Source organism: Clytia hemisphaerica, unplaced genomic scaffold, assembly GCF_902728285.1.
Source record: "Clytia hemisphaerica strain Z4C2 unplaced genomic scaffold, Clytia hemisphaerica genome assembly, whole genome shotgun sequence".
Taxonomy (NCBI): Eukaryota; Metazoa; Cnidaria; class Hydrozoa; order Leptothecata; family Clytiidae; genus Clytia; species Clytia hemisphaerica.
The window spans coordinates 364,391-377,458 of record NW_027104594.1 but is presented as its reverse complement, the minus strand read 5'-3'; the positions used below and the strand labels follow the sequence as shown (position 1 = coordinate 377,458).

Below are 13,068 nucleotides of genomic sequence, written 5' to 3'. Positions count from 1 at the left end.
TCAAGGTGACGATCTGCGGACGAGCACCTCTTCGTTATCCACATCACTCTCCTCGTCGCTCATCAGCTCGGGACATGCTGTCGTCGTCCACAAGTGAAAGACATCTGGCCCGATCTGCTCCTTTAATGTGTTGACTTGCTTGTTGCGACTTTTGTAAAGCTATCAATGAAAAGCAAAAGTTTGAATAGAAAGTGTCTTTTTAACTCTCCTTGGGCGTAAAAAATCAAATTTTAAGACTGCTTCTTTGTAACCAACAAAATACTGAATGTCAGGCAACTCACCCTGTCTCTTCTTGAATAGAGACGCTGGTATTTTTCCACTTTTTCACGTTCATCATCATCCATTAGCAGTTTCTTTTCTTCTTTCTTTTTCGTTTCATAATATCTGCGACAGCATGCTGAAAAATAAATTTTGTTTTTAACTGAAAATCATAGTACAATGTAAATGTAATCAATACTCTGTTGAGCTTAATTTTTGAAGAAAAAAATATCAAAATAGCATTTTATACCGAACATTAATGAAAAAACCATTGATGTTACAGTGAAGTTTCCATAACAGGAGCAAGTAGGCGAATCGCAGGTTTGTTAGAGTTATGGAGACTAGTAGTGTTATAGGGTTATGTTAATGAAGGGTTTAGACAACTTGGAGACATTCTTTATAGAAACTTCATTTTTATTTATTTCTTAAGAAGATCTGATTTAAATTTTTGTTCTGGAGAGTATGGAATTCAATTTAAAATCGCTTGCTTGTTTTCGTATAAACTAGTAAAATAATTTTACTGTCTCCTAAACATTTTTAGAAAAATTTAAAAGTGCTTTCCATCGAAAGAAACGCTATAGGTTGAGAGTTACATGATAGCTTTCCGTTGGAAAGAACTAATTTTCTACAATACCTTTTATCTCTCGCTCGTCTGTAAATTTTCTTTGTTCGAGGATGGCTTGCGTGATAGATGCAGCTATCTCAAGGTTGGTGGTATGAATAAATCTAAAAGTCAATTCAATTCATTAGCATCTAGCCCTTCAGTCTGTTTGACTGAAAACCTTGACTTAAACCTTGTTATATTAATATTTGCATCGACGTGAATCATATTGTACCAGTTGGGACAAAAAACGCAACACAATTTAAAACGGTTAAGTATGTAATGTAACTAAGTTTATTTAACCAGATATTATTTAGGCACCTTAGACCATTCTCTATAATTTGGTTTCCAACCCAAAACTTGATCTAGCAACATTGAAGAAATTTTTTGTAAAAGAAAATGGGTTTTTCAGCCATAACAACGGAATTAAAAACGGTGCCCAGTATAAAATAAAATAAACAATTATATAGTAGAAGAATCGTTTACCTTTTCGATAAATCGTAGCCTTCTCCATCTTTGAAGTTAGCTCGGTAAAGAGACCTCACCTTGTCCTAAAGGAAAGAAGAAAAAATCAGTTTGAGAAATATATTTAGTGACAAAGATTCTTCAAAGTTGTTGTAATTGCCGTAGGATAAGTTTTGGAATACTTTAGGCGTTCCTGGAACGCCGTTCTATCAATTCTCTAATTTAACACACCTCTAAGTTGGTAGGATAAATTATTATGACAAGTTCTAATTTATTCATTTCCGGGTACTTTTTAACCTACACGCTTTTTTATAAGAATTGTGTAAATTCATTTCATCATGGATATTCTTAACTTTCTTAGGAAAATCATCCTAAAATATTCTTACTTCTTAGGTTAAGATCCTAATTCATACTAGATTTAACATTTAGTACATACGTCTCTAGCATAAAACGGAGTTTTTGTGAAAGGAGTCTTACTTGGGGGTAATTGACAATTTATAAATGGAAATGCTCTAAAATGGCATTCTTGGCTTGAGTAGCAAAATTCCATAATGGTGAAATTCTTAGGATTGTTCTCATCATGCACATTCTTATAAAGTGTATTCTTATGGAAAAAAAAGCGTTTATTTCAAAATTTCCCTAAATTTCTCGGGGCTGAGAACTAATTTCATTCTTATCATGGTATACGAACCATAAAAATTGCTGTCGAAATTCTGCTTAAAAATCTTTTTCTTCTCACTGTCAAGTTAATATTTGAAATAATAGAAAAATTTAGATTAAAATTTTGTGATTTGTTTCCTGTGCTGCTTCTTCTTGGGGAATTCATTGTTAATAAATGAAAAATAGAAAATGACGAGATTGTGTGCTTTATTATTCCTCCGATTAACTCATTTTATAATATTCCTATTATCAGTGCGGTCCTACTCTGAGCAAATATTATGAATAAGCTGAATGAGAGAAATGATAAATGTTTTTCTTACAAGCAATTCTAGGGACTTTTTGCCACCAGATCGGCTTCTTGACATCGAAAACTGGTCGACTGCCTTCTCCAATATAGTCCTGAGACTGCCTATCTCCCCCATAATCTCGTTTTTGATTTGCCCTAAATTGCCATCTGTTTCCTCTAAACGCTCTTTCATCTGATCTTCCAAATTATTAACCATTCTAAAACAGTGATCAACAACAAATTAAGGGTCAGGTCAACTAACGCCACATGAAAAGGCTTAGGCTGCACGCATTCCCAGGATCGATTTTGATATAGGGGATGTGTATCGTGTATAAAATTCCCGTCTGAATTACCCCAATTTCGGGGTAACCTGTTTTAATTTTCTTAAAAAGCTCAGAAATCCAATGATTGCATTAACCACTAGCCATTCAAAATTTTAATTTAAATTTCATGAAATTTAAAGATCTCTCATATGAAACTTACTAATCAAGCTAATCAAGTTTCTAAAACTCGAAATCAGAAAGACGGGGATAACTCTTGGACGAGAATTCTATACACAATACGCATCCCCTATATCAAAACAAATCAGAGGGGATACGTGAAGGCTATATTTTAACTTAAAAAGAAGCTTCTGCAAAGAACTTATTAAAACAAGAAATATTTTGTTACAACAGCTAATCATTAAAATTTAGACTTTGACCAATGTTCACTTCAAAATTATCTAGAGATACAAAAGACTTCATTCATTTTGATTTAAATTTTTTGGTAAAATTTATTTCGAGATTTAGCTAAAAATATTATAATGTATAGCTTTTACATATTAGAAACCATGGATTTGGAAAAATAAAAATAAAATTGAGAAAATAAATATATATGTTAAACTATTTTTTAACGATCTCTCGCTCTCAGTATTTTGTAACAATTTTAGAATTATCTGAATCAAACTGTTTTCAAACTGTTTTTTTTTTAGCACGAAGGGTTGCTGAAAACTATGCAAATCAAAAAACAAAACAAAAAAATGTGTCAATTAACGAAGAAAAGGAATAGCATTTTTGTATCACCCTATTTCAAGAAGTATACATGGGTTTTACCATTTGATAGTATCAATCTGTGCAACAAAAATTAAATTTTATGTTGCGAAAATAAGCATTTTTGAGAAAAAGCTCCTAAGAAAATAAAATTTGTCCCAAGAAGACCAAGGTGGTCAAAATGTTTCCAAAAACTTTTTATAACATATGTACTAATGAGGCATTCTCTCTAAAATGGGGTGTTGTTATAGAGAAAATTCTCGAAAGTCATTTTAGTACTTATATATTTCTGATATCTTAATTACCATAGCGATACTCTCTGTTCTATTGAGCTTTGAAGGGGTAGGGTAAATTTGGCTTAGATAGCCTTATATATAGTCGTTCAATATTTGGAGTGAAGGTAGAGCAGCAGAAAAAAAGGCCAAATTAAAAAAACAGACGCTAGGTTAGCATATTTAGCACAGTTAGTTATTGGTGTAAAGGGTCTCTGAGCCAAAATTATTCTAATAACTTTAATGCCCCCATTTAAAAAATTCGCAAAGGATCCTTTGAGACAATAAAACTATTTCTAGTATGAGTAAAGCAATACCACTTATGGAAGGAGAGATAATTTTCAAGGTTTAATGGTTTACACAATCGAAAAGATTTGGGATCAAATCCTAAAGAAGAGTTAAAATTAGTCCAAATATTAGTTACAGAACAGCAATCTAATACACGATAAATAAAAAACATATTAATCTTTGAAAGTTACATTACTTAAGCTAGCAAGAATAGAATAAATCTCTGGCCTCATGGTTGGGCTAGGAATAACCATCTTTGAAGAAAGTTTGCTAAATTCACGGTTTTTCAAGAAGGTAACAAAGTATGATTCAAAAAGGTGTCCAATAGAAAAAATGTCCGTTTTGATAGATTGTTTTGAATGAGGAATGTTACACAGTTCGTACGCCAAGTGCTTATGGTTTTTGTTGTAAAGTTTTTGTCGTTCTGATCCAGGGACGATATTATATTTAATAGGCGCAGCTTGCAGGGTAACTTTACCGAAGTCTATGATCTTTACAATTTTACCATCTCGAATTAATACGTTATTTGAGTGTATGTCGTTATGTAAAAGAAGTTGGTCGTGTAAAAAGTTTATTGCGTTTAAAATTTGACGGGCGTAATCTATAACTCTCGATTTTTCAATGAAGCCAACTTTTGACAACTCGTGAACGGACTTGGATGACATGTTGTTTGCGTCCTGGATAAGCTCCATCACAATTTTGTTTTCAACCATGCCAAATAAAAACGGAAAGTGATCGTTCGAGCAAAGCTTAGACATGACTTTTGCTTCACAAAGAGAAGAATCAGGATCAATACTTGCGTTTTCTTTCACAGCTACTTGAATATTCATATGGTGGAATGTTGTTCTATAGACAGACCCAAATGCACCACTTCCAATTTTTTCTTTCACAGTTATACTGGATTTGTTGAATTTGATTATTTTTCCTGTTATGTGTTGCTTTAGACTAGTAAAAACGTGTCGATTTTTATTGTTAATGACAGTCCTAGATGATCGACTCATAAAAAAAGAACGGTTTATTTGTTTGGCCTTAAAAGCTCGGTTTTCTTTTGTTGCTTCTTCTAGTCTGTGATATAAATTTTGTTGTTCTTCTTCCTTCTGTGCCGCGTCCCTTATCTTGTTTCGTTTCCTTCCCGTGCTGGGCCGTTTTTTTTTTTTGTTTGGCTTCAATGGACATTTCTCGAGTCCCTTTCCTAAGATTTTACAAAATTTAAATCCTTAGAATGCACTTTTTTAATAGTTTTAACTACTTTAAAAGGTTAGCAAGCTTGTCAAAAATTCCTTAAATGTGATGTGTAAAACCAAAAAAATACTTTTCTCATTTTCATCGTTAGGTCTAAAACAATTTTCAGAGTAAAAATCCTCATTAAATAGTATTATGGAGGGTTCCTTTAAAACATTTGCTTAATCAAAGAGCGGTTAAAAGAACTCAAAATTTTAAGCAAGGGCTTTTTTATAAATTTAAATTAATTCGTACTGTCCTACCAATACCAATAAATGAAATTTATTTTTATTTTTTTTTTTTTAATTTATGTATTAAAAATGGAAGCTGTAAATGAGATCTTAGTTTGAAATTTTAAACAACCCCTATACCATTTTTGAAGACCCCCTGTCAGTTTATTTCAAGAGTAAGCTTCCCACTCGTCTGTCAAAACAAAGAGTGGTTATAAAAAGCTCACACAATTAAGCGCGAGCTTTTATCGAAATTTGCATATGAAACACACACACATGGGGTTTTAACAAGGCATTAAATAATTAGCAGTAAATGTGGAATGTGGTATTCTCAAAAAAAGCCCTGGAAAGGGATTTATATTTAACGTCAACCCCTGTTCTATTTTTGAAGACCCCTTGTCAGTATTATTTCAAGAGGAAACTTCCCACTCGTCTGTCAAAACAAAGAGTGGTTACAAAAAGCTCACACAATTAAGCCCGAGCTTTTATCGAAATTTGCATATGAAACACACACACAAAGGGTCTTTAACCAGGTATTGAATAATTAGCAGTAAATATGATAATCTCAAAAAAAGCCCTGGAAAGGAATTCGAACTTAACGTCAAACCCTGTTCTATATTTGAAGACCCCCTGGCAGTATCATTTCAAGAGCAAACTTCCCACTCGTCTGTCAAAACAAAGAGTGGTTACAAAAAGCTCGCACAATTAAGCGCGAGCTTTTATCAAAATTTGCATATGAAACAAACACATAGAGGGTTTTAACCAGACATTAAATAATTAGCAGTAAATGTGGAATGTGGTATTCTCAAAAAAAGCCCTGAAAAGGGATTTAAATTCAACGTCAACCCCTGTTCTACTTTTGAAGACCCCCTGTCAGTATCATTTCAAGAGCAAACTTCCCACTCGTCTGTCAAAACAAAGAGTGGTTACAAAAAGCTCACACACTTAAGCACGAGCTTTTATCAAAATTTGCATATGAAACACACACACATAGGGTCTTAACCAGGTATTAATGATTAGCAGTAAATGTGGTATTCTCAAAAAAGCCCTGGAAAGGGATTTAAATTTAACGTCAACCCCTGTTCTATTTTTGAAAACCCTCTGTCAGTATTATTTCAAGAGCAAACTTCCCGGTTACAAAAAGCTCACACGGTTAAACGCAAGCTTTTATCGAAATTTGCATTTGAAGCCCGGGGGGGGGTACTACCCTTGTCGACCGACGGGGGTGCTCCGCTGAGGTTCGAAAATTGGACCCTACGTGGGACTCGAAATTTGCGAAAAAAGTGACCCTGAATGGGACTGAAATTCCAAAATTTTCTCAAATTTTCTACTTTTTCCCCAAATTTTCCAAAAATAGGCACCCTACGAGGGACTGATTTTTCTATTTTGGTGTTTTTGCGACCCTACCTGGGACTCGTGGAGTTTAAAAAAGGTACCCTGACCAGCGGAGCATCCCCGTAACCCATCTTGCCCTAGTACCCCCCCCCCCCTCGGGATTTGAAGCACACAGAGAGGGTTTGACCTAGCACGAAGCAATTAAAGAAATGTCTATGTGAACCTTACCAAGGGTATCAACCTGGATTCCACATAGAGCTTGGGACAGTTTAATTTTGAAAACAAACTATCAAAATGTATTGTTTACAAATTTCTCACATAATTTAAGTGCGACTCTAATTGAAATTTGCATAGAACAGACAGTGGTCAGAAGCAACTTTATTAAACTTTGCAATATTTTTCTCCTCTTAAAAACTTCTTTTAAGGTTTTGTTCTTAGTTGTTTGACTTGAATTTCAAGAAAGTTTTGGATTAAATTGGTTGATTGGTAGACATCTTAGTACAGAAGAAAAGAGACCATCCTATACTACTAAATTAATAAGTACTTATCTTAATAATCTGGCTAAAAATCTCGGCTAAAAATGCTCGTTAGCTAAAAAGTAGCTTAATAGTAAAAATACTCGTTAGTATAAATTAGTAGTAACAATCTGAATAATATACTCTTGGGTACCTAAGATGAGTATGGGGCTAGTTAATTTTTCGAAAATTTTCCACCCAGGACATTCTTATTCCAACCACCCGCTTATTGATTTTTGAGAAAATGCTTTTGAAAGTTCCCTCTTTTGCCCTAATTCTGCTGTATTAGCCTCATTTTCAAAATTTTTCACCCATGACATTCTTATTCCAATCCCTCCCCCCCGCTTATTAAGTGATGAGCTAATTTTTCCACCTACCCCCGTTTATTACAAACCTCCACCCCGCTTATTAGATACCCGTGAGTAGCTAAAACTGCTCGTTAGTATAAATTAGTAGTAACAATCTGTATAATGTGGCTAAAAATGCTCTGTGAACAAATAAAAAAATGAAACCAGGAAGACGTCGAATTGAATGAACCAGCTCACAAGAATCCTAGGACAACCAGGGACAACAACAAAAAAATCGCCTCAGTCCTCTGTTCTGATTTCTTTTATGAAGACACTGCATCAGTGTCAAAAAGAAATCCAAACTGTGATAGTTAAATTCCTATTTCCAATTGAAGTCTAATTAAAGCATTGCACTATGAAAAAATCACACCAAAGATATATAAAATTATCAATAAAATCAATCAAAATATGAGGATTATTTCAACTGAGAGCAACACTTTCATATTTACCGAAAATATATCGAAATATGTCGTTTTTTATGAAATTTGTCGTTCTTTTTGTCTATTTTTAGTGATGCAGGATTCTTTAGATAAACCCCCTCTAAGTAAAATCTCGCTTAAGTCATGTGCGTAAAAAATCTAGCAACCTATAAGTCCTTTTAGTGATACATAAATAATAATAAACAAATATCTTTTTTATAAATATACGTTGTGAAATGGGCAGGTCTAAAACGCCTAATACTTAATACTTACTACTTAATACTAAAAAATTTAAAAATATATACTTTTTCTATGGCTTCTATACTTTTTATTTGCACCTCAAAACAAATTCAACCTTTTAACTGGTAAAATAACCCTTTTGTTAAAAAAGAAGCGCTTTTTGGAGCAAAAATTTTCTTTCAATCTTTATGTCCTCCATTTTCTTTTTTATCGCCAAATTTTTGTGTTTTGAAGACTACCCGAATCGTTCTCCTTCGTGGAGGTTATTAAAAAGTTTTGGGAAATCAAGACAGTCAATTCATGACGTATTATTTTTATACGGAGACCCCGGTTTTTCGCACTATTCACATTACCTTTGTTAAAAACCGGGGATATTCCGTATAAAATCATGGGGTAATCAAGACCAACACAAATCAGAAAGAAAAAATATTTGCACAACTCACATGGCCAACGTATAAAACTGTAAAACACGAAGAAGATTGAAAGGAATTGCAGATTGAAATGACCTCTTCTAAAGATGAAATAGGAGAACCTGGTAAGTTTTGGAAGCTTTTTATCACTAAAGTCATATCGGAATAGGGTTCCTAGCAGTCAGGTAAATTCTGGTTTATGCTATGGCTCTTTTTTTTTGTAGGAAAAGAAGGCCCAAAAAATACCTGTGGTTGTCTAAAAAGTTTTGTGTTGTTTCCTCAAAGTTTTCTCCTTCTGAGCTATGGTGGGCTAAGCTTAGGACCTGCTAAGGATCTGCTGTTGTGAAATTCCTTTTGTAAAGTTTATCATCTGTAACTTTTAGGAAGAAAGACAAATGTAGTAACTTTACTTATCTTTACTATAAACCTTTAGGTTTTGGCTTAATTCAGTGGGAATTGCTTAACCCTTCCTGAGACTACAGGCCCATTTGAAAGGAAAATGTTTGATAACTGTTGATAGTCTTATTATTTTTTTGTGAGATTTTCACAGTCTGTTTAAAATATTTTGCATTACAATGACATTATTGCCACCTGTGTGACCTGTACCTGATGACATCATTAATTGTTGCCATTGCGTAAAATAGGACACCCTCAGCCTCAGCTCCTCCAACTTTTTGTCACTTACACTTAAATAAAAAATTTGAGCTGGAAATATTAAAAGTGATAAAAAGTTCTCCAGGGGCCCTATTTTGAGAGGTTGCAAAAATTGATTACGTGGGTGATGACATTTAATTTTGTCTCATTAATTTTTGCCACTGCTCAGTCCATATTTTAGACATACTGAGAAAATCTCATGAAAAATTTTAAAAGTCTTTCAAAAGTTATTTTCTACAAGGGGGGGGGGTCTCAAAAGGTGCGAAGGATTTAACAATTTCTCCCTTATCAATTTTTCCCCCTTAAAATTGTAAATTAAATTTGGTGTGCCCTTAAACGGTGCACGTGCATGGAGCCTTAGTCACTGGCTGACTTCTAGTGAAGTGTTGGTAATTTTTTTTAGGAGTGTCCATTGCTTGCCACCGACTCAAAAGGGACCCTTTAGTAGTTCTTGCAGGTTCTTGACAGAGAAAAAATTCTCACTACGCTTCACAAAACCAGGAGCACCCAGGGGGTCTACCATCCAAGTACTATCCTGACCAGATGATGCTTAACATCTATTACCTGATGTAGTTGATTGCTTTCGCCGTAGTATGTTTCTCTTTTTCATCAATTACTTGTAATTAAAGCGCACAAAATCTATTCAGGTGTATTAAGACTCAAAACTTAAAATTTTGTTTGTTTCTTCAGCCTTAAAATTTGTTTTTAGTCATTTTCAGAATGATAACAATCAAATCATTTTTAGAGTTTAAGGTTGGCCATAAGGTAGGCCAGGCCACAGTTATGAATTATGATAAATTGATGCCACATTTCCAAAATAATATCTCCCCCTAGGAGAAGTGACAAATCTTCCCTTGACAAAGATTTTCCAGACTTATAATACCCCAACAAAGTATACAGAGACAAACTTAAAGTTAACTTTTTAATTCCAGATTTTCAATATTTTATTTCGGACGATGAAGATTGGAAGAAAAGTAAAGTCAATGGTAAGAATCCCATGATAAATTACAGGAAAACTATGTTAGAGTATTTTGTTTTTTTATTGTAGTTAAACTTAAAGATTAAAACATTTGAAGCCTTTTTGGTATCATCAATTTAAAATTCCCAGTATGTTTAAGTTATGAATATTTCAGCTTACTGTAACCAGCTTAAGCTTTTAAAATTTTGAAATTCATTGAAATTCTCTACTCTAAGACTAACTGTCTTGTTTGTATTGTTTTCAGGTTCAGCTGTTGTTGTTTTAAGCTCTGGCGAATCAGACACAGATATAAAAGGCTCTTGCAGTGATGCTAAAATCAAAGGTGAAAAAAAATTCCTCTATCTTTCTTATTATACTTAAGTTTCAAGACATAAATCTGAATAGAAATTTGCAAAAATGAGGTTTTAAAAGTGCGCTTGTTCTCACTTGGATATAACTGCAAAAATTATACCCTCGTATTGGATGAAAGGGTGTGGCTTTCAATGGAAAAGCAATTGATTTTCCGGGGGGTCTGAAAGAATTTGGTATCCTGTTTTACTTAATCAAAGATTTTACCAAAAACTGCCAAATCTGCCAAAATGTTTGCTATTATATTAAACTTTAAGTTGTAATTTGAAGTAGGAGTTATAACATTCTGCTTGTCTTTTCAGCTGCAGCTGTTGTTATTTTGGATTCTGACGAATCAGATACAGATATGAAATTCTTGCACAACAAAGTTAAATTGGAAGGTGGGAAAACTTTTCTCTAGTAAAAAAAGATGTGTTGCTTATCCACTAAATCCCCAAAGATTTCATTGGTAGGGGAATTTTGAGGTTAGATTACCAGAGAACTATTTTTTAATGTCATCTTAAAACATAAAAGCAGTGAGTTGCAGTACTACAAAAGTTTCGTAAATCCTAAATTTTGATATTGAAGTACATGACTGGCTAAAAGGTGGTGGAGCTGCAATTGGTACCTGATTTTAGCCTGTGGCTAGGGGGGATTAACCATGTTAGGGGTCACCTAAATTCAGATGGACCTGGGGGCTAAATTCTTTGTTTGGTGATTGTTTTCTGAACTTGTTTTTCTTTCATCATAAACTTCACTATGGAACGTCTCTGTCTAAAACTGAAAATTTGGTATATAATATATTATCTGTAAAATCTTTTTAATCCTGTTGCATTTACTTAGATAAAAAATCTGTCTGGCAAGGGATTTGCATCCTGACTTACAAAACCTTGATAATCTGGCATGAACCTTCAGTACTTTATTAAGAGAAGAAATTTTGGTGGGAGCTTAATCTAATTTTTTCCGTCATCCGCTAAATTAAATTCCCGCCAAATTTAAATTGCTCTATTTATTTCCCAAATGTGTGCTATTTCAGGCTTTACAACAGGTATTTCCTTTTTTAATGGCGTTTTTTGGACAAATATGTCCTTCATCCACCAAATAAAATTCCCGCTAAATTTAATTTTTCAAGTTAACCGCCAAATTAAATTCCCTCTGAAAAAACATTTTCGGCCATCCGCCAAATTAAATTCCTGCCAAAACTTCTTCCTTTAAGGTAGCTTATCTCCTATTTCTTTGGGCATTTATTCTATTTAGCAATAAGCTAAACTAACTGTTGTATTTGTTTCATTGTTTGAGAAGGATTTTCGAAAAAATTTGACGTGTCATTGGCTTAGGGGTCACCTAAAATATTTGGCAACCAGGGGTTACCTAAATATGAAGGAAGACTTTCGGCTCGTTTTCTCAGGTGCCGCTGTCGTTATTTTGGATTCTGACGAATCAGACAAAGACATTAAAGGCTCTCACAATGAATCTGAAGTCAAAGGTGAGAAGAATTTTCTCTATCAGTATTTTTATTTGTTAATAGAAGTCTCTGATTCAAGAGTTGTTGAAACACAAGAATTTATTTTTCATGAATCATAAAAGTCTTGAGGTGCTGGTGATCTTTCAATTTCATTGTCCAGACAAATTAAATGACTGGAAAAAGCTTCAAACCTGTAGAATAATAAAAAAGCTTAAATGAATCACTTATATCTTATAATTTTAAGTATGTAACCAATTTAATTTTTATAAGGATATGACTAGAAAACAACCAAGAAAAATAGAATTTGTCTGCTAATCAGAGGTGTCTGCCTATTAGAGGGTCCGTTAACTGGAGGTTTTACTGTATTTGGATACACTTAGAAAAAGTTGTTCTAAACAAATTCAATGAAAATTTCTTTTTTCATGATTTTTAAAAACATTTTCCAGGGGTAGGCTTGGATTTTTTTCTCCATTTCATTGTCTAAAGATTTCATGTTATCCCATTATTATAATTTCTTTGTTTTCATTGTATGTAGTACCAAAAATGGAAGATGTTAAGGACCCGGGGGGGGGGGGTACTACCCTTGTCGACCGACGGGGGTGCTCCGCTGAGGTTCGAAAAATGGACCCTACGTGGGACTCGAAATTTGCGAAAAAAGTGACCGTGAATGGGACTGAAATTCCAAAATTTTCTACTTTTCCCCCAAATTTTCCAAAAATAGGCACCCTATGAGGGACAGATTTTTCTATTTTGGTGTTTTTGCGACCCTACCTGGGACTCGTGGAGGTTGAAAAAGATACCCTGACCAGCGGAGCATCCCCGTACCCCATTTTGCCCTAGTACCCCCCCCCCCCCGGGTTTAAGGAATTCATAAAGAAGGATCAAATTGAACCAAATCCGCCAGAGAAAAGGTGACAATTAAGCATATTAAAGTTTTGAGCTCTGATTTTAAATGAGCACCAGTCACAAGGGTACAAAGATTTTTTGAAGCAAAGGGGGTTTAGGGTTTTCAGTTCCTTTGAAAACTGTTTTTGTTTGAAGGTTTTTGAGGCATTTTGGGATTCATTC

The 13,068-nt window shown here is 34.0% G+C and overlaps 2 protein-coding genes across 2 annotated transcripts; one reads left to right on the top strand and one right to left on the bottom strand.

Annotated features, from left to right (window-relative positions):
- Nucleotides 1–2,530, bottom strand: LOC136823896 (uncharacterized). Its single transcript, XM_067080053.1, has 5 exons — nucleotides 2,305–2,530; nucleotides 1,346–1,410; nucleotides 893–984; nucleotides 282–397; nucleotides 1–159 (listed from the first exon to the last, which is right to left on the bottom strand). Exons 1-5 carry the CDS (start codon nucleotides 2,485–2,487, stop codon nucleotides 1–3), a joined length of 615 nt encoding a protein of 204 aa, XP_066936154.1. The 5' UTR covers nucleotides 2,488–2,530.
- Nucleotides 2,531–8,651: 6,121 nt separating this feature from the next.
- On the top strand, nucleotides 8,652–12,281 carry LOC136823895 (uncharacterized). Its single transcript, XM_067080051.1, has 6 exons — nucleotides 8,652–8,700; nucleotides 10,162–10,215; nucleotides 10,453–10,530; nucleotides 10,859–10,936; nucleotides 11,944–12,021; nucleotides 12,271–12,281. Exons 1-6 carry the CDS (start codon nucleotides 8,667–8,669, stop codon nucleotides 12,279–12,281), a joined length of 333 nt encoding a protein of 110 aa, XP_066936152.1. The 5' UTR covers nucleotides 8,652–8,666.
- Nucleotides 12,282–13,068: the final 787 nt, after the last annotated feature.